The 22,257-nt window shown below is 38.9% G+C and overlaps 1 protein-coding gene across 1 annotated transcript in view; it reads left to right on the forward strand.

Annotated features, from left to right (window-relative positions):
- The window catches only part of Bltp1 (bridge-like lipid transfer protein family member 1), a 199,791-nt gene extending 182,256 nt beyond the window's left edge, over positions 1–17,535 (forward strand). Inside the window, exons 81-86 of the mRNA XM_050138326.1 lie at positions 2,625–2,876; positions 5,670–5,873; positions 6,520–6,714; positions 7,118–7,252; positions 12,543–12,708; positions 17,001–17,535. Of these exons, the coding sequence (XP_049994283.1) occupies positions 2,625–2,876; positions 5,670–5,873; positions 6,520–6,714; positions 7,118–7,252; positions 12,543–12,708; positions 17,001–17,217 (1,169 nt within the window). The 3' untranslated portion in view covers positions 17,218–17,535. The remainder of the gene's footprint in view (positions 1–2,624; positions 2,877–5,669; positions 5,874–6,519; positions 6,715–7,117; positions 7,253–12,542; positions 12,709–17,000) is intronic.
- The last annotated feature ends 4,722 nt before the right edge of the window (positions 17,536–22,257 follow it).

The following is a 22,257-nucleotide window of genomic DNA, read 5'->3' on the forward strand; positions in this document are numbered from 1 at the left end:
GGGGAAAAGTTCTGGGCAGAGAGTCATGGAGATGTGAGGCTCCTTTTGTTCTTCACAAAATTGACTTATTTGAGAATCACTGTTGGACCTAGTGGCACAGTTCTCTAATAACAATACTTCGTAAATTGAGACAGGAGGATCACAAGTTCAAGGCCTGCCTGGGCTACAGAGCAAGTTCAGTGCCATTTTGGACAACTTAATATAAGGCCCTGTCTCAAAATGAAATTATCATAATGGTCTTGGGGGTGTGATTCCATGGTAGGACCCTTGTCCAGCATGTTTTCAATAAGTAGGGTTTGGGGGAATTGAGGGGCATTAAAATAACTGGTAACAGTAAGAAAAAAATTAGACATTAATTCAGGTGCAGGCCACAAATAAGGTTTTTAATAAGATGAGTAAGTATTGTAAAGTTTTTAAGAGATTCGGTATTGGGGCTGGGGAGATGGCTCACCGGTTAAGAACACTGCTTTTCCAGAGGTCCCTAGTTCAATTCTCATATCCACATGGTGGCTCCCAACTATCTGTAATGGGATCTGGTGCCCTCTTCTGGCTGGAAGGCATACATGCAGGCAGGACACTTATTTATAATAAATCTTTTAAAAAAGAGAGAGGTTTGGTATCATTTGAGTTGCCTTGTCATAAAATATTCCTTTTTTTAAATAAAATTTATTTTTTTAAAGCAGTCTTTTCTCATTTTATATACCTATCCCAGTTCCCACTACCTCCCCTCCTCCCACTCCCCTGACCTCCCTACCCCAGGCCCCAAACCACTCCTTAGAAAGGGTCAGACTTCCCAAGTGGAGTCAACAAAGTCTGACACATCACTTTGAAGCAGGACCTAAGCCCTCCCCCATATCAATTCTCTCCTTCCCCCAACCCCATATCAATTCTGAGCAAGGTATCACTCTGAAAAGAATCGATTCCAGAATGCCAGTTCAAGCACTAGGAATAAATCCTGGTTCCACTGCCAAAACATCACCATGGTTACTGTGTAGAGAAGTTCGGAAGGGACACAAGGACATTGTGAGAATCCAGGCTCGAGATGATGGTACCCTTAGCTAGGGCGACAGTTAGAAGTGGTGATAAATAGTAAGCAGGGCCTGGCGGTGGTGGCGCGCGCCTTTAATCCCAGCACTTGGGAGGCAGAGGCAGGCGGATCTCTGTGAGTTCGAGGCCAGCCCAGTCTACAAGAGCTAGTTCCAGGACAGGCTCCAAAGCTACAGAGAAACCCTGTCTTGAAAAACAAAAACAACAACAAAAATGTAGACAGTATGATGAAAACTCTTTATTAGCTTATTTATGGTTTTGGGTTTTTTGTTTTTATGAGACAGGGTCTCTACATAGCCATAACTTACTTGGAACTAAGTATGTAATCCAAGCTGATTTCAAACTCAAAGAAATTCACTTGCATCAGCTTCCCACATGCTGTGATTAAAGACATGCACTACTGCGCCCAACCTAACTTCTTAATTAATTTTTTTTATTATAGAAATAATGTGTGTACATTGAAAGCAAACTAGTAAATATAAACAAAAATCATCACTGTGAAACAATTTAGAGCTTATATATGGATTTTTCTACATATTTGTACACTTTTTTTTAGCCAAAGTGTCACCTACCCTTCTCTACAGTTCAGCTTTCTATTTTGCCAGTTAGTTATCTCCTCTGGCTTCCAGGGCATATTCAAACTTCATGACTGACCCACAAGTATCAAGTAGTTTGTCCAGCCATGTTCAAAGCTTAAATCTGGTTGTTACCTATCTTTACTCTCTTTAATTGGCATATTTCCTTTTTTAATGACTGCACTCATTAAACAGATTTGGCCAGTTGTCTGCAGGGCGCCCTACTCTTTTCAGTGACTTCTTTGTGGTGTTATCATCTTATTTCTCTAGGCCTTTATATTCTCTAGAAACAGTATTGTTAGCAAGCATGTGTAAATTGCAGTGCTGTGCAAGGTATATGGTTTACTTTTTTTTGACAAGCCCTTGTCAAAAGAAGTAGCACCAGGTTTAGAGATTTGCTTTAAAAAAAATATGCCAGTTAAACACCAAGCATGATTCTTGGTAGTGCTGAGATAAGAATGGTAAACAGCCACAAACGACATTACTGCAATGAGTGGGGAAAATATCTGAATTCTCTGAATAATTAGTACTTCTCAAATATTAATGTGCATCTATAACACCTGGAAATCTATATTTGACAGTGCTAAGGAATGAACACAGGACCTTGTACATGGCAAGCAAAGTCTTTGAAAAAGCAAATGTGATAGATAGTGGGGTGCAAGAATGCTGAGTTTTAACAAGCTCCTAGGGTGCTGACAGCGCTGGTCCTCTGACCTCACTTTACTAGAAAGCACATAGGAGAGAAAAACAGAAAACCTCTCATTCCTGTTTTTACCTATGAAGAGTTGTTTGACCTGATTGACAATTGCTCTAATTATTGTTGTGTAGAAATGTGTACAATGCCATCTAAGCTCTTTGTGAATCAGCTAGCATTACAGACGGTGGATCATTTCCACTTATTTTCTGAGTCACTTTTAGCTGTAGAATGTACCTGCCTCTGCCTTTTCCCTGCTCAGGTTGCTTGAGATCATTTATGACAAATGTTTTTTGGCTCTTTTGTAGTGCTCGATGCTGCGCACCACCGACATTGGCCTGGAGTGTTGAAGGTGGTATCTGGATGCCATATATCCTTATTTCAGATTCCATTACCAGAAGATGGGATGCAGTTTGGAGGATCCATGAGCTTACATGGAAATCACATGACCCTGGCTTGTTTTCATGGCCCAAATTTCCGTTCAAAATCCTGGGCCCTTTTTCATTTAGAAGAACCAAATATTGCCTTTTGGACTGAAGCTCAGAAAATCTGGGAAGATGGTAAACTGACACATTTCCAGCTTTTATTCTTTGCTGTCATCTGGCTTGATCATAAATGACTTATGTAATTTTTCTTTCTTAGGTCTTTTGTGTGTTAATTTTTGAGGGTGTGTGTGTATGTATGGTGTATGTGTGTTTTTATATGATGTCTTTGAATGAAGGCATGTTCATGGCACAGTGTGCTTGTGGAAGTAATAGGACAACCTAGGGTATCCTCACCCTCCACCCTGTTTGAGACTAGGCTAACTGACTCATGTGCTTTCAGGGATTCTCCTATAACCAACTCCCATCCCAGTATAGGAGCCCTTGAGATTAGAGACACACTTTACTATATCCAGCTTTACATTGGTTCTGGTGATTCAAGCTCAGGACCTCATACTTGAATAGCAAATGCTTTACATACTGAGCGTCTCCCTGACTCCTTTGTGCTTTTGTTTGCTTACAATTATTTATTTTGAGAGAGACACATATGTGCTATAGCACACATATGAAAGTCAGAAACCAGCTTGAGGAGCTGTTCTTAGGGGTCTTGGGTTGTCAGGCTTGGTAGCAAGTGTCTTTATCCCCTGAACCATCTCCCCAGCCCCTTTTGAGTGTTTTTATTGGAGATACCGTCTCTATTTGTAACAGATAAGGGACGAATTCATTGCTAGTGAAATTAGCATCTGTAAAGTCTGGACTTGTTAAAGAAATATCTGAACTTGCTGTCTTGTTCCATTAAATTTAGTGCCTCTGTGACTGGTCTTAGCATGATGTGTAGAAATATTCCTTGTAAAAACATGCAGACAGTGGCAGTGTGAGGAGATTCTGTATAGACAAGACTGCATTATAAAACTTGAGGGCAACAGTAATACCCTGGAAGGCCACACCTCCAGGGATATCTGGTCAGACAAATTCATGACAATGGGTTATTTTTTTTTTATTGATTTTTATTGAGCTCTATATTTTTCTCTACTTTCCTCCCTACCTCTCCCCTCCCCTTCAGCCCTCTCCCAAGGTCCCTATGCTCCCAATTTACTCAGGAGATCTCGTCTTTTTATACTTCCCATGTAGATTAGATTCATGTATGTCTCTCTTAGGGTGCTCATTGTTGTCTAGGTTCTCTGGGATTGTGATTTGTGGGCTGGTTTTCTTTGCTTTATGAGTGAGTACATGTGATAATTGTCTTTCTGGGTCTGGGTTACCTCGCTCAAAATGATGTTTTCTAGTTCCATCTATTTTCCTGCAATATTCAAGCTGTTGTTATTTTTTTCTGCTGTGTATACTCCATTGTGTAAATGTACCACATTTTCCTTATCCATTCTTTGGTCGAAGGTCATTTAGTTTTTTCCAGGTTCTGGCTATGACAAACAAAGCTGCTATGAACATAGTTGAGCACATGTCTTTGTGGCACGATTGAGCATCCTTTGGATATATACCCAAAAATGGTATTACTGGGTCTTCAGGAAGGTTGTTTCCTAATTTTCTGAGAAATCACCACACTGACATCCAAAGGGGTTGTACCAGCTTGCACTCCCACCAGCAATGCAGAAGTGTTCCCTTTACCCCACAACCTCTCCAGCATAAGTTGTCATCAGTGTTTTTGATCTTGGCCATTCTTAGAGGTGTAAGATGGAATCTCAGAGTTGTTTTGATTTGCATTTCTCTGATGACTAAGGATGTTGAACATTTCCTTAGGTGTCTTTCAGCCATTTTAGATTCCTCTGTTTAGGTTTGTACTCCATTTTTTTATTGGATTTTTTATTCTTTTTGATGACCAATTTCTTTTTATTTTTCAAGCAAAAGGTAGAAGCAATTAGAGAACATAAAACCAGCAACATGCTAATACACTGACATAATTATACAAGATTTTTTTTTAAAAGATGAGGAAAGACATATCTTGTGAAGATATTAATGGTGTAAATGCTGTAAGGCTATATTAGTACCAGAAAACATAGGGTTTTTTGTGGGAGCCTAGGCAGTTTGGATGCTCACCTTACCAGACCCGGATGGAGGTGGGTGGCCCCCGGACCCCCCACAGGGCAGGGAACCCCGGGCCGACGAGGGAGGGGTACCCGACTGGGGGAGGGGGAGGGAAAGGGGAGGCGGCGGTGGGGAAGAGACAGAAATCCTCAATTAATTAATAAAGAAATAATAAACACCTACATGTACTGAACAGAAAAAAAAGAAAATGTTAGTAAAGATATGGAGGGCTTTTAAAATAATTATATACCAATTACAAATATGTACTGACAACAGAACAGTATTAAAATTCATGAAGTAAAAGTCTATAGGCCTTAAAAGATAAGTTCTTTGTCTGATGTGGGGTTGGTGAAGATCTTTTCCCATTCTGTAGGCTGTTGTTTTGTCTTGCTGACCATGTCCTTTGCTTTACAGAAGCTTTCCTGTTTCAGGAGGTCCCATTTATTAATTGTTTCTCTCAGTGTCTGCTGCTGGGATTATATTTAGGACGTGGTCTCCTGTGCCAATGTGTTCAAGTGTACTTCCCACTTCTATAAGGTTCAGTGTGGCTGGCTTTATGTTGAAGTCTTTGATCCATTTGAACTTGAGTTTTATGCATGGTGATATCCAGTTATGCCAGCACCACTTATTAAATATGCTTTCTTTTTTTCCATTTGATATTTTTTGCTTCTTTGTCAAAAATCAGGTGTTCGAAGGTGTGTGGATTAATATTTGGGTCTTCGAATATTATGTGTACAGCTTAGCTAAATTTATTACTCTGAAGCCACAGTTATTTTCTTAGTTATAAATATAGTTTATCACTTTTACAAACATATCTTTCTTGTGCTCTAGGCTCTAGTGATCATTCTACATACATTGTTCAAACACTGGATTTTCATCTGGGTCATAATACCATGGTTACCAAACCATGTGGTGCTCTGGAAAGTCCCATGGCAACAATAACCAAGATAACAAGGCGTCGCCACGAAAACCCACCTCATGGAGTAGCAAGTGTAAAAGAATGGTTCAACTATGTCACTGCCACAAGAAACGAAGGTTGGCTCTTAGCTTTTGTTGGGCTTCTTTTGTTTGTTTTTCTATTTTGAGCTCTTGTCAGCTGTTTAGAATATAAGTAGAGGTCAAGTTTTCATGTCTTGATACAGCTTTCATTTTATTTTGTTGATACATAAAGTGATTTTTTAATACAAGAAGCACCAGCCTGATGATACAACATTTTGTAGACTTAAATTAGCTATAACTGAAACTATGCTAAATAAATTGGTTTTAAATGAATAAAATTAAATTTGTTATATTTTATAGCATTTGAGAAATATCTTAGAAATTATTTGAAAAATGTTTTATAATTATTCTGTGCTTTTGATAACAATAATATATATATATACACACATTTCTTTTTAAGAATATGAACATTTACAACTTCTTAAGTGAAGAGTTTAATGTATTACAGTGTCTTTAAAGCCACACTTCATTCAGCTTAGATAAATCTGTTACTTTACTCTGAGGTCACAATTATTTTCCTGGATTTAAATACAGCTTATCACATTCAGAAATATATGTTTTTGTTTTGTTTTTTGTTGTCATTTTTTGTCAGTAGGGCCAAGGTATCATTCTGCTTTATTAAGTGTGGTGTGTTGATAGTGCCCTTTGGTTTAGCTTAACCCTTACTGTTTTATGTGTGTAGAGCTAAACTTACTTCGTAATGTTGATGCTAATAACATGGAGAACAGTACTACTATGAAGAATTCTAGTTTGTTGAGTGGATTCAGGGGAGGTTCTAGCTACAACCATGAAACAGAGACTATCTTTGCATTGCCAAGGATGCAGCTTGAATTTAAATCAATTCATGTTCAAGAACCACAGGAACCTTCATTACAAGGTATGTAGAGAAAGAATCTCTAGTCTTAACAGCACTAAGGAAATTCTAAAGAAACTTCTGACTACTGCTCTCTTACCACAGGTTATTATGGTATATTAATTTAATAAAACGGATGATATAAATCAAATTGATGTTTGTACCAGCTACTTATGCCCTCTGGTTAATTATTTAGCCTGTTTGTGCCTTTTTTTCCAAGTACTGGGAATAACAATTGGATTTTAAAATAAACAAAGGCACATTCTAAGAATTTTTAATAATCATTAGTCTATAAATAATGTGCATATAGCAATTGCTCATTTCTTTACAGTTACATTTCAAATGGATGCATTATATTGATGTATGTAAATATTAATGGGAAGAGGCCTTGAATTTTTTTTACTATAAAAGAACTTTATCATTACAGATGCCAACTTGAAACCCAAGGTGGAATGCAGTGTGGTGACAGAGTTCACTGACCACATTTGTGTGACTATGGATGCTGAGCTCATCATGTTTCTCCACGACCTAGTGTCAGCCTATCTGAAAGAAAAAGAAAAGGGTGTGTTGCATATTTTTAATTTCTCCTTTTATTTTCTTCCCTGTAAACTTTACAGGGAAGGCAGGGATCAATGGATTAACATGGGGAATGTTTTCATGGTCTAGTATAGAATGAATGGAGCAGTCTTTTCCTCTGCAGGCTGCAGATGTCAAGAAATAATATTGCTAAGACTAAATGACACTTCCTGAGTATCTGCTAGATACATGGCACTCTTTTTTATTTCCATTTATTTATTTTGGTTTTGTGGGCGATGAGGTACATTATGGCATACATGTAGAGATCAGGATAGTTTATAGGAGTCAGTTTTCTCCTTCCGCTATGGTATTTGTGAAAATCAAATTCAGGTCATCAGCCTTGGTAGCATCTGACTGCACTTCAATGGCACTCTTTCCATAAGAGTTTGGGATTTGGGTTTTTGTTGTTATTCATTTGTTTGCTTTATTTTTTAAAATAGGGACTGGAAAGATGGCTCCATGTTTAAGAGTACTTGCTTCTCTCCTGGAAGGCCTAAGTTTGGATTCTAGCTCTCATGTCAGGTGGCTCACAACAATACATAGTTCCTGCTCCAGGGGATCAAACACCCTCACACGCATGCACGCGCACCCACACCTGCGGTGAACTTCCCTGACCAGCAGGAAAGAACAGCCACCAGACGAGGATTCTTCCCAAATCACGCTTTATTGGAGCCTCTTGGTTGAAGGGAGAGCAGAAAGCAAGGGGCCCCGAGGGCTGAGCTGAGCTGCAGCTGCTTATATAGGGAGTCTGCCTAGCAACCTTTGATACTTTGAAATTTCGATACTTTTAACTGCTTCTCTGGAGACCCACGGCCAGAAAGAAAGCAGGGGAACATCCCTGTCAATTACAGACCACAAGGAAGTTCCCCTGCCGGTCCGGGGGGAGTGTGGGCAGCTGGATCGCAACAACTCATCCTGTTTTCTGGTGGAAGAACTGCAACCTTTATTATGGTATCAAGCGAGGCCGGGGTCAAATGCCATCTTGTAATGGCAGCCACTCAAATCTGCTCCCAGCAGTTCCCCCTTTCTGTTTTTCTCTGTAGGCCAGTGAGAAGGTCTTACTCCCGTTCAGGTCCTCACCTCATGATGCGAGTACAGATCAAAGGAGGCTCCAAACTCCTGGTACTCCTTCTCCCGTGCAATGGAATAAACTCCTGGGAGGTGCAAAGGCAGTACTCAGAGTAAAATGCATACCTTCCTCAGTGCAATGGAGAATTTCTCCCTGAGAGTGCAAAGGCTATGCAAGGAACAAACCTACTGGCCTTTTAGGACAGATAACCATACTTGGGGTGAATCACCATTCTCCAAAGAGGCTAACGCTCGTAGAACCGCAACCTTATCTCGAGATGTCTGAGCTTGGGGGCGTCATTTTAGCCATAGGCACAGCATGCACCCTCCTATGCAGCGTGCAAAAAACATCTCCATCCCCACCCAATCCTTAAACAGGGAGAAGGCAGAGGAGATCCAGGAATGCAGTCCCTCCGCCAGGCTGAGATCTACGCGTGTTGAGTTGATGCATGTCTGAGGTCCTCCAGGGTGGCATCAAAGTCCTCAGACCAATTTCATTGTTGTTATCAAACACCACCAGTTCCAGTCTCTGAGCAATAGTGACAGGAACCCCAATCTTCCCCCCTTCTTAAGTGAAGAGGGGTTTTAATTAAAATGAGTTCTGTGTCCCAAAGATTAAAGCAGTCTGAGGTTTAGTTTGCACGTTAGCTCCAAAGCAAACCAGAATTTAAACTGCAGAGGCAGTTTAGCATTTGTGCTTTAGGGCAGGTGGGATTCCTGGGTGAGGTGAGCTGGATTTAGCTATCTGAAGCACATCCTGGCACTTATCTTGGGTGGGTCTCCCTGGACTCTCTAGAGGCAGAATTACACCCTGTAGAGTGGCGTAGCAGGTTCTGTTATCAGGCACTCCTTTCCGTGGGGGCAGGGAAGTCCAGACCAAGGACCCCTCTCCAATCGCCTCTGGAACTCCTCTGTGGGACTCCTCTGTGGGACATCCGCAGCCTCGACATCATCAGGTCCAGCTTTTTTCTTTCTGTGAAAAAGGCATAAACATATCCTCGACCCCAAATATAAATAGGTCGGGTTTTTTCATAATGCATTGCAAGGGCTTTTCCACCTTGCCTTAGTAAAGGTCAGCTTGGTGTTATCATGCCAGATCCGTTTGTATCAGGATCTTCTTGCAACTTTCATGAGTTGCTTTTAAGGAGCCTTGTTATGCTCCACAATTTTTATTTATTTATTTTTTTATTAGCCATATATGTAGTTCTTCCATTGGAAGAGCCATTTGTAAAATTTAGCATAAAATCCATTAGGGGATTTTTAGCTATAACATTAGCAAAATACAGTTCTGTGAATTATAGCAATGGTCATCTGGGGAAAGATTATTGTTTTTTGCCTTTGAATTGAGCAAAGGCAATTGCCCAGAAATCAATCTTAAAATTATCAATGAATCTATTGTTTAGTATAAGAAACATTGATCATTAGCTTTTATCCTGCCCTTTTGTATCAGGCTACTGTTTAAAATTCTGAAAACAAGCCAAATGTATCTTTTTTTATTTGTAGCTAGATCACAACAACTCACCCTGTCTTCTGGTGAAAGAACTGCAACCTTTATTATGGTATCAAGCGAGGCCGGGGTCAAATGCCATCTTGTAATGGCAGCCACTCAAATCGGCTCCCAGCACACACCCACACACAGAGAGCATGTATACACATAAATAAAAATCAAAAATAAATGTTTTTAGTAGTTTCTAAAAATATTAAAGTCTGTAGTTAAAAGCCTTATAGATGATTTTTGCAAAGTGGGAAATGGGAGGAAATACTACAGATTTAAGTAAAATGAGTGAAGAAACAGCTACCTAATAAAATTGCATTGTTTTATGCGTACCATACAGTTGGAAAAACTGAATTTAGTAAGGAGATAATTCTGTGCAAAGAACATTTTAGTTTTATAAATAAGTTACTTATATCTTAGTAGTCCAGTTTTGATTTCATGAGCTAGATAACATCTGTTTCCTTACTGGCACATAAATGCTGACTCATTAAGAAATACAGTGACCCTAATAACCTCTTTGGAATTGGTTTAATGTATTGTAGTCCTCCATAGCTATTGATAAAGTGAAGGTCTTTGAGTGACCTCCCAAACATGGTCATTTATTCTGTTCAGTATTTATTGCACAACTGTTGTATGTTTATGAAAAATAAAGTTATGGTGGGTTAAATATCAGATGTATTGGTTTTTTTCAGTGCTAGGATCTAGGGCCTCATGCATGTGTAACAGACAACAACTGAACTATACACACATCACTTTTTACCTTTTGTTGTTGCTGGTGTTGGTGTTGAGACAGGCTCTCCCTGAGTTGCCCAAAGTGACCTTAACTCTGCATCCAAAGCAGACATTGAATTTTTGATCCTCCTGCCTCCAGCTCCCACATAGCTCTGGGATTACAGGGATACACTGCCTGGCCCAATTCTACGTGTGATTATTACTAAATATAGCTTGAGAAGGATAATTTGTTCAGAATATAATATAATACTATTTTGTTTTTTTAATGAAGAAAATTTTTAAATTTACCTTGCAGATACATCAAAACTAAAAGATTTTCAAAAAGACTGTGATGAAAGTACAAATTTAACGTAACATAGATTGGACTACTCTTCATTACTGTTCTTCAGAAATGTGCCAAAAATTGAGAGTAAAATCTATAGTGATAGTGGGAAGGTTCAATCTCCTACACATCTCACACTTTGCCCTAGAAAGTGCTGTGTGTTGCGCCTACCCAAAGCATGAACCTATCCTTTATGTCCTAGGACATGAAGTGTAGCCACCACTCGTTATCCTGTTCTGTACCAACCATTTCTAACCTGCCCATGTATGAACGCCTGTACTTGTTCCTCTCAAATGTTATATAAGGCGTTTGACATTTCATGAAATACTGTTATTGGTCTTAGTCTACCTCAGACTAGTCTCCCTCTAAAGCAAAAATCTCTTAATTTATACTGTTTTAGTCAGGTGTGTAGCATAGGTTTATAATCCCAATGACTTAAGAGGATTGCCCAGGCAATTAGTGAGGGTCTCTCGCTCAGAAAAGAAAAAGAAAGGGATTAGAGATACAGTCTTAGTGGTAGAGCACTAGTGTGGCATCCGGTAGACTCAATCCCCAAGTGCTGCATAGACAGTTTAAGATCTTTGAGTGGGAAAAGACAAAGTGTTGTATGTGAGGATTTGGTTATAAAGATAGTATAATAGCTACTTAAGTAACTCATTATTACAAATTTGGGCCACAATAAGCATAAAAATTCTCTGAGAAAGTTTTTTTACCATCATTTAAGAGTAGAGTAAAATCAATCATTTCTAGAACATGGAGATATGGCAGTGTAACTATCACCAATAATAAAAGCCCAGCAAGTACAGTAGAACTTGCAGGAATCTGTGTTCTGACAGTGTGGTATTGCCTGGTTCATTACCAATCAAGTTGCAATAAGGGCTGCACAGTGAACATCATCTTCAGTTGTTTTATGTTCACGTTGTGTCTTGAAGCCTGTACTTCAAGAGAACTGCTGTATTTATTCAATAAGATCACATAAAAAGCAGTGTGTGTCACAGATGTGATCTGTGTGTTTATGGTAGCCAACTTTAATAAAGATTTGTCTTTTGTAAGGCATACTTGAGCATGAAGAAAAGATTTTACACCAAAAGCTGCTATTGACACTGTTTTTACAACTCTACAACCATTATAGGAAGCACTAATTACAAGCTTTAAATGAATTTTAAAATTTTAAAATAACAGTCCAACTAAGTCACCAAGTCACAACCTTTTTTTTTTTTCCGTGCTGATGTTTAGAATCAAATGCTAACAAAGTATTTTACCATGGAATTAGTAACCCCTGGTCCTTTGAATTATTTTGAGACCAAGTCTCAAATTTTAGGCTGACTTGAAACTGGCAGTCTCCTTGGTCTCCTAGTCAGCTGTGGTTACAGATGTGACCAGCATAGCATACTCAACTGCTAATCCTTGTTTAGGAAACCCACCTCTGTTAAGAACAGTGCCCTACACCTGCTGTCACATATGTGAGCTCTACAGTCTATACAGTGGCAACCTTGCTTTTCTCAGAAATATTAAAAATTGGTATTTTCTCTTAAGATACTTTTTAATAATTAACTATATGAGGCTTGACACGGTAATAGATAAAATGATAGAGCCAATAGTGGTACTTAAAATGGTTTAAAATTTATAAGATCTGATTTTATAAATTTTTTATTGTAGCCATTTTTCCACCTCGGATTCTATCTACTCGACCAGGACAAAAAAGTTCAATTATTATGCATGATGATAATTCCTCTGACCGAGATAGAGAAGACAGCATCACTTACACCACTGTGGACTGGAGAGACTTTATATGCAACACATGGCATTTGGAGCCTACCCTTAGGTAAGAAGTGGGTGTGCATACCTCAGCATGTCCAAAGTTACTGCACTGCTGGTTGTTCCCAGTGCTGTGAACAAATGCTTGACAAGAAGCTGGAGGGAGGGTTTGTTTTGGTTTATAGTTTAAGAGGGGATACAGTCCATCCTGGTGACCCAACATGAGGCAGCTGGTCACAGTGTATCAACAATCAGAACTAGAAAAATGACAGTTAAGTGGGGCCAGGCTGTAACACCTCAAAGCCTGTCCCTAAACCCACACTTCCTAAAGTTTCCACAACCTTCAACAGTGCCACCAACTAGGGACCAAGCCCATGAAGCATAGTTTATGTTCAAGCCACAATACCTACTCCATCCCCACCAGGTTCATCGCCATCCCATAATGCAAAATGCATTCATTCACCTTCAAAAGTTTTCATAGCTTAAAGTTTCTCTTGAGATTTAGGGCAGTCTTTGAACTGTGAACCACTGTACAATCAAATATCAAGCTAATACTTCCAATATAAAGTGGCATGGAGGAATAGAGGCATACCAAGGAAAAAATGGGCCAAAGCAGTACTGAAACCCGGCAGGGCAGAAACCAGGTCTCTAAGGATCTTCAATGGCTCCACTCATCCAGTTCTGCCTCCTGAAACACATATACCCTCTCTCTTGGGCCAGTTCTCCATGCCTGTAGCTTTTCTCAGGAGACATCCTGTGGTCCTGGCATCTCCATCACCCAGGGCTTTCCTCTCCTACTTGCACTTCACTTTCACAGTGAGTTCTTGGTGCTTCTCTGCAGAGACTCTGATGTTGCTGTACGTTGTCTGGCTTCAGTGGCCTCAGGAACCTTGGCACAAACCTCTCTGATACCCCATCCTTGTGTCATTCTTGCCTGTAAGATCAGTACCATATAGACAGTGCTGCCAGGTTCTGCTGCTAGCTGAAAATGTAGCCTGCCTCCTCAGACAGGAGTAGCCTCTATGTGGTGGTCCTTGAAGAAACACCCTACTCAGCTGTTCTCCCACAAGGGAGCCCTTTTGGTAACATTCTCAGCTGAAGCTCTCTCCTTACAAATGAGTTTTCATCTTCACAAAATGGAACTTCTGATGGGTGAGGTGCCAGGGCACAGTTCCAATTGCTCCAATGCAGACCACAAAAGTGTCTCTTTAATAGTGTTTTTCTCTTTTAACAGCCACTTTCTTAGCACTAGTCTATGTACAATTTTAAACTTACTTCTTTATCAAACTCCACATTTCTCGTCTTCTTCATTTATTTCTTACTCTTACTGTTGACCTGGTTAGAGTCGCCTGAATGCTATTACGCCACAATATTTCCTCCATCAAACAGGTTAGTCCATTATTTTTTAATTCAGCCCCATTCAGATTGTCAGAGCATAGACAGAATGTAGCCAAATTCTTGGAAAGGATGTAGGAAGAATAGCCTCTAGCCCAGTTATCAACAGTCCTTATCCCAGTCATGAACTAGACCTTCATTATCCGCATTTGGTTTTTGGCATCCTTGACTTCTACACTTCCACCCATTAAACTCTGCTTTGTAATATTGAAGGGCTTTTTAGCCCAAAGTTCCAAACTATTTTAATCCCTCTAGTAAACCAGTTCCAAAAGTCCAATGGTCAAGATTATCACAGCAGCAGCCGCACTTTCAGAACTAATTGATGTGAGAGTCATGTTTTTCCATTGCTGTGACCATACCCAACAAACAGCAACTTAAGTGGGAAAGGGAAGGCCTAAGAGGGGCATGAGACATCTATAGTCAGGAAGTAAAGAACAAACAGGAAATACAGCAGAACTGTAAAACTCAGGCATGCTTATAGCCCACACATCCCAGTTCCGCTATTAAAGGTTTTATAGTCTCCCTAAACAGTGCCACCATCTGGGGACTGAATGTTGAAACACATGATCCTATGAGGAACATTTCACATTCAAATCACCAAAGGTTGTTTCCAGGTTCTGGGTATTATGAATAATACCCCTCAACCGAAGAATGGATAAAGAAAATGTGCTACATTTACACAGTAGAATGCTACTTAGCTGTAAAAATAATGACATCTTGAAATATGCAGGCAATGGATGTATCTAGGAAGAAAAAAAAACCATATTGAGTGAAGTAAACCAGAGCCAGAAAGACAAATATGTAATCACTCATAAGTGGCTTTTAGACAAAGAAAAACCAACCTACAGTCTACAATCCCAGAGAACTTATACAATAAAGAGGACCCTAAGAGAGACATGCATGGGTTTAAATAGGAAGGAGAAAACGATAAGATCTCCTGAGTAATCTGGGAGCATGGGGATCTACCTGGGGTAGAAGAGGAGAAGGGAGGAAGGGAAGGGAACAGAGAAAAATGCATAGCTCAATAAAAACAAGAAAAATCACAGCGGGTGCTGTGAAGAAAGTTATGCGTATCTTCCATAGATTAACTCGTTAAATTTACAGTTGGTCACAGGTTATTTTTCATCTTTGGCAGCTATTTCTTCACTTTTTTGCTTTTGTAAGGTTCTCTGGGTGAAGCAAAACCAGTATAGATATCGAGAGCAGCTCAGTTGCCATGATCAGCTAGGGTTGTCCTTTCTTGATCAGTCACTAGATTAGCGTAACTCCTTATGCTGTTGGCCTTTCTTCACCTTCTGAGGAGGACCTTAATTTTAAATTTTAGGTACCCACAGTAGCAAGCCCCATTAGTTGTCTTACTTGGGGTTTCTATTGCTTCTACAAAATAAAATAGCCAAAAAGCAAGTTGGGGAGGAAAGGGTTTATTTGGTTTACACTCCCACATTGCTGTTCATCACTGAAGGAAGTCAGAATAAGAACTCAAGCATTGCTGGAACCTGGTGGCAGGAGCTGATGCAGAAGCCATGGAGGGGTGCTGCTTGTTGGTTTGCTTTCCATGGCTTGCTCAACTCACCTTCTTACAGAACCCAGGACTAGCAAGCAGCCCAGGGATGGCACCACTCTCATGGACTGAGGCCTCTCCCAGTGATCACTAATTGAGAAAATGCCTTACAGCTGGATCTCATGGAGGTTGTTACAGTGGTGCTGCTTTGTATGTTGTTTGATTAACATTCTTTTTTTCTCATCTACTTTTTATTCAAATTGTAATGTTCCAAATCCTTGGACGGTAACCAAAAATTGACTCCAGCCCAGTGCTTAAATAAAGTTATTAAGCAGATGTATTATTTGTATCACAAAATAACTCCAAAACAACAAAATTTTATCGTGTACAGCTGTGACTTGTTAGTATGTATATTCAATAAAATTTGCCTTAACCAAATCAACAGAACACTTTTTTTTTTTTAAATGAGAAATCTTAGCATTGCTATTACTAAGGCCAACATAGGGATTTTTTTTAGAGGTACAAATGCAGTAAAATATTTGGAAGATATATTTTAGATTTATAAATCTAAATTATAATGGAACTAATTGTGTATTTAAGTTGACTATAAATGAAGATTCAAATGAATATATAGTTACTATATTCCATTTTTAGCAAAGCTCATGACTAAAAATGATGAATGGTATAGAGTGCTAAAGAATACTGTTAACCAGCTCTGGCTTTCAACTTGACTTTACCAATAGTCAAGCTCAAAAGGCCTGTCTTCTCTTCCTTCTTTAGTTTCCTCATAAAATTTTTGAAAAGAAATGGTAATACCTATGTGCTTACCTAGCCATCGGCAGCACTTAGCACCTTGAGCCAATCTTTTTCAAGCCCTGAAATGAGGTAGGAACACACCAATATGAGTACCCCCTTTAAAAAAAAAAGTCAGGAAATACTTACACACCACTCAGTTCCTCTATTAACTTTACTAGTCAGATAAATCTTCAGTATAGACTGAAAGTCCAAGAAGTGAGTTACCAGTAACCTATCCTCCACAAGAAATGAAATGTCAAAATCAAGGAGAAAATGGTTCTTCTATCAAACATGTTTAGTATATAGCACTCAGTAAATTTTAGCTTTTCCCTTATTACAACCACATTCTTATGAAGTCTTTTAACGAGTTGTCCTTTTAAATATTTAAGCTGACCATGTCACAGGCCTGAAATAAATCAAGCACACTGGAATTCTATTAATATCATTGCTGTATGTAGTATGTCAGACATATCATCACCCATAAATAGTTTTCATAAAGCTATTACAATGAATCTAAGACTTTTAGACTCAAGTTTTCAAATATATCTGCTGACGTGTTTTACACAGACAGTATTAAGGGAGTTAATAATGTTCATGGACCTACCCTCAGGGGTGTATGCAAATGGATCTTATGCCTTGACAATGACCTTTTCTGGTTACTGCTTTAGATTAATTTCTTGGACTGGAAGGAAGATTGATCCAGTAGGTGTTGATTATATTCTTCAAAAACTGGGCTTTCACCATGCCAGGACTACTATTCCCAAATGGCTTCAGAGAGGAGTGATGGACCCACTGGACAAGGTGTTGTCTGTTCTCATCAAAAAACTTGGCACTGCACTGCAGGATGAAAAGGAAAAGAAAGGAAAAGACAAAGAAGAACACTAGAATAGTAGCTTCATCTGTGAAAAACCTGATTGTGTCCGTTAAGTTTTATTACACTGGATTTATTTTTCAGCATAACTTTAAATATTACTTTAAATAATTCTAATTTTGTGGCCATTATTGCAACAGTTTGTAAGTTAATGTGTTTATTCTAGGTCTACCATTCTATAAACAGTAAAGTAGTGCATGAAAATATAAATTTTATGGAAAACTACATAAAATTTATGATTTTATGTATATAATTTGAGTAATTGTGATGATTGTATACCACAAAAATGTTGTTTGTAATTATTGTAATAAAGTCACAATGATGGCTTCAGACCATGGTTGTTTCAAATTTTTTTCTCACTAGTGTGTGTGTGTGTGTATATACATTATAATATAATATAATATACTCATCACAGTTACTATATGTTTTTTATAGATAATACACGTAAAAAATTTAAATGCATAAAAATACTGAATAAAACTAGGGGAAGGGTTTCAGAGATTCCCAGAGGTTTCAGAGCCATTAGATATTGTTCTTTTCAGGTGGTGAGTACAAAGATGCTCATTTTTATTATACTTTATTTAATCTTTATGTATGTAACCTTTTATGCTTATGAATTCATAAGCTGTGTTATATAATACACGTATATGTATAATGGACATTTGTGAAAAACACTGGTACATGTATAGGCGTGCTAGAAAGAATTTAAGAGAATTATAGTATCTAGAATAATATTTCAGTCCTCGGTGTACCTGAATAAACAAATATTCAAAAGTAGGTGTATTATTGATAACTCAGGTTGGAAATTTGGCTAAGTCAGGACAGTCCAAAGGTTAGGCATACAACAGAACTGAAGAAGTCTCAAAGAAACTTCTGGTAGATCCTTACTTGCTCAGTCACAGGGCTATGTCCAGTAAACAGTGGTAAATGGGGAGCTAACTGCAGGTATCAACTCTCGAGTCTTTTGCCATCTCACTGTGTAACTGGCTTGGCAGACATGAAGACAGGCAGAAGTGGCACTTGTGCTCCCCAGTTTTGCTATCTTACTCTTGAAAGATAGGCCTCGGGGAATTGGAAGTTCTCCAGAAAAATCTCATGTTGGGAGAAAGCCTAAAGTCTGAGTCGGCCAAAAAGAAAACTTTTCTTCTAGAAAGAGATTTTCAACTTGACAGACCACCTTGTTGAAAAATAGAGCCAAATGATGGGTCCAGGACTATTTAACCTCACTCCAGGACCCAGAAGATGCACTTAAGGGTGTCATTGGATCTTTGTCCCTCTTCCCTCTGTGGCTACATTGAATAAAAATCTCCTTTCCTTTTACCGTTGATTTGGAACTTTTAATTGAATTATCAAGGACAGGTAGTCAAACATGGCTTGTTGGGGAACAGGTTGTGACACTAAGTCCAATAATAGTCATATTTCAACCTCTTAATCCTCTCTAGTGCCCACAACAAATGGTCCCCAAAGGTATCTATGAAATATCATTTCATTAATCAATCTTACCATAGAAACAAGTGTACTACCAGAAAGTTATTTACTAAACAAAACAAAAATCAAGTCATTAGTTGACCTATTTGAATTTCTTTTTAGATACTAACTTATAGTTAAGTTCAAATAGAGAGCAAGAGTTATGTCTATCTAAGCAGTTGTGGTCAAAGTATAGTCCCACTTATCATTGACCCATCATCTCAGTTCAAGACTTTCCTGCAAGATATATGGTGCTATCTTGGCACTAGCCGAAATCCCAGTCCCTTTCCACTCCTAGCATGATGCCTAGGGGAAATTCCAATTCCCTGGGTGCCTTGTTTTACAGTCTGATGGGAGGTTCACAAATAAACTTTTGGAATAAGAAAGTCCTCACAGAACTCCTAGATGTTGGGAGATGTTTCTGTTTTTAGCAAAGTGTTATTACTGAAAATCACTCAGAAGAACAACTACCGTCAATAGTGACAACACCTGTATCTGTGGGAGCAATGCTAGAAAGCGGCAGTTACAAAGTTTGGACTCAGAATGAATGCAAGTTCAAAGTAGAATGTTGGTTTTTCTGTCCAGTGCTGCTGGTTAAAAGTGTTCTGTGTTGTGCCAAACAACTTTCATTTCTGTTGTTTTGCTAGCATATATTTTTCTCTTTTTCCTATAGTTCATATAGCATTTTCATTATTATTGGTATCAAGGTCATAGGTTATGAAATTCACACACACACACACACACACACACACACACACACACACACACACACACAGTCAGTGGTGACAGAGGCAGAAGCCTAGCTCCATGCTGTCACTTGCAGCCTAAGGTGTTCCCTTGCCTTTTAGAGACCTAAACTCAGACAAAAAAAAAAAAAAAAAAAAAAAAAAAAAAAAAAAAAAAAAAAAAAAAACAAGATTCTTGGCCACGCTGTTACAGTAGTCTTAGAAAGCACTCACATATGAAATCCTCAGAAAATATTTTTTAAAGTTACTTCAGCTGTGCCTGTCATCTCCCCAGGAGACCACCCCTGAATCCTGATTCACTGAATTCATGGGAAGGAAATAGGAATTATCTAATTATTATTATTATTATCATTATCATTATTATTATTATATAATTATCTAAATATTTTCTATTATTATCTATTATAAATTATCTATTTATTATCTAATATTATCTAATGATATTATATATTTGACCTTCCCCAGGAACTCCTGCCATACAGTTGCTTCCAGAGCTGCCTCTATATAGCTCTGCTAATCCTACCTGCTTTCAGAAATTTTTTTACTCGGGAAGTATTAAGTTTCCTTTTTCTTCTTTTCCTTTTCAATTTGTTGAGCATGCTTTCTTGGACAGTGGACTGTCTCATTCTTTTCTGAAGTTAACAGTGCTTTTTCCTTTCTGCCATGCCACGCGGCTGCTGTTTATCATGAATCTACTTGCTGACCTCCACTCTCTGTTGTTTTTCCTAGACTAAAATTGTCCCAAAACTTCCTTCTGAGTCCATTTTTTTAAAATTCTTTTATTAACAAACTAAGAACCTATGACAGGGAACACCAGTTTCCCTGATAACATCTAGCATCCAATATGGGGCTTTCCTAAAGTTTTCTGTAACATAGCAACCCAGATGGAATCTTAAAAGTTCTGAGGACAGAACATGTGAGCATATTCCAAGATTCTGGATTCCCACTTCTTTCATTAAACTACTATTCTCTCAGTTCTGGGGAGACTTTGGGTCATGATGTTTAAGGGAAGAAAGGAGAGCAAAGCATCTTGGCATTGTTAGGCTTCAAGGTCCCTGGGCAAAAAAGAGGGTACCAGTGAGACAGGGCAAGACAGTGCAGAGGTTCCTTCATCTTGCATTGCAGAGGCCATTTTAGGCTAACTAAAATTTGATCTTGATGGAAATTCTTGTGAGAATTACCCAACTCTATTCTAGGAGGTCAAGATGCCACACCTAGCTTAGCTTCTGTTGTGCAAACCATCCCCTCCTGCTTACTGCTTATCTTAGCTTCTGTTAAACTGCTTCCTTGCCCAAAACTTCCCCTTGCAGCTGTCAAGCAAGATAACCAGGATGTGGTTTTTGCCTTCTAAAACCTAAACACTAGGTACTGAGTACCTGATTGTAGTCCTAGTCAGCTGGAGTAATGACTTTCAAATGGCTACAAACTGTGTCTTAAGTGGTCATCTCTGGTGAGCTCCCTGTAACACCAGCACTTGGCCCGTGGGTCTCAATCTTTCTAATGCTGTGACCCTTTAATACAGTTCTTCATGTTGTACTAACCCCCAACCAGAAAATTATTTCATTGCTACTTCATAACTCAAATTTTGCTAGTTTTGAATCGTAATGTAAATATCTGATATACAGAGTATCTGATATGCAACCCCCAAAGGGATCATGACCCATAGGTTGAGAACCACTGACTTAGCCCTTAAATCATGTGGTCCCTAGTCAGTTGATCATCTAAGTGGGTAGATATACACATAAGACTGCTGCAACTTTAAGTCAGGTTTAACTGTTTCTAACATTGGGTTTCTAAGGGACAGAAATGTCTGATAATACAAAGTGAAAGATACTGTCTCAGCCCACATTATCCTTGTGTAATAATCCACAAGAGATAGTTACTGATGGCCATGCTGATTACGCCAACTAAAAGTTAACATCACTGCTCTTTCCTTGCTTGTATCTGTATCTTTAACTGGTTTTTCATGTTGAAATTAACTTTTTTTTGTTAATGGCCAGACCAAGAGTGGGCTCATCATTCTGAAAAGTCTCTTGGTGCCCAAGTTCAGGAGTACAGTGTTATAAAAGAAAAAATACATAATTATATCAGTGCTGGGTGGCGTGTATTATATTAGTGAGGGATTTAGAGCAGCTTTTTCGCATCTGCTGTCCTTGCAGGGCTCAGAGGGATCTTCTAGACTGCTTTTGAACCATGGTCAAGGTCATAGACAATCCCTGAAGCATTCCCAAAGCAGAAGTATCTGTTAGGTGGGTAGAAGACTGAGATGTGACCAGACAGGCATAAAGTTGGGACAAGATGGTGTTACCTTGATTATTTCACTTGGATGGAACAGAATGGCACCATGGAATGCTTTCTCCTTCTGAGTGTCTCCATGTAGTACAAAAACAACAGTGCCAATGTGGATGTGCACACAATTGCCCACCCCAACTCTTTCAAGGGCTCTTGTTCCAGATGACTCGGGAGCCATACAGAGAGCAAACAAAACCCAATGACATCTTTTGGTATTTTCCGTTACCACTTACGGTAAAGCATATGGACACCCTTTCTTGGATTGAGACCATGGAGTTCCTTGCTCTTTTCTGTCTCCTCAATTTTCTTACTTTGCTATTTTGGGACTTCATACCTCAATGTTATGTTTCCTGTTCCGAATGTATTCCTGCTAGATCTGTGGTATGCTAACTCGGGTGCTCAGTCTTCTTGTGTGGTTTTTGTTTGTTTGTTTGTTTGTTTTTAAGGTAGCCTGTAATCAGGTTTCCTAGGTGTCCCTATTGTCACATGATACAGTAATTTCCTGTATTAGACTAAAGAGGCAATACCATATGTCCAAGATGGATTCCT

Source organism: Alexandromys fortis, unplaced genomic scaffold, assembly GCF_014885135.2.
Source record: "Alexandromys fortis isolate MF-2015 unplaced genomic scaffold, M_Fortis_MF-2015_v1.1 scaffold_15, whole genome shotgun sequence".
Lineage (NCBI taxonomy): Eukaryota > Metazoa > Chordata > Mammalia > Rodentia > Cricetidae > Alexandromys > Alexandromys fortis.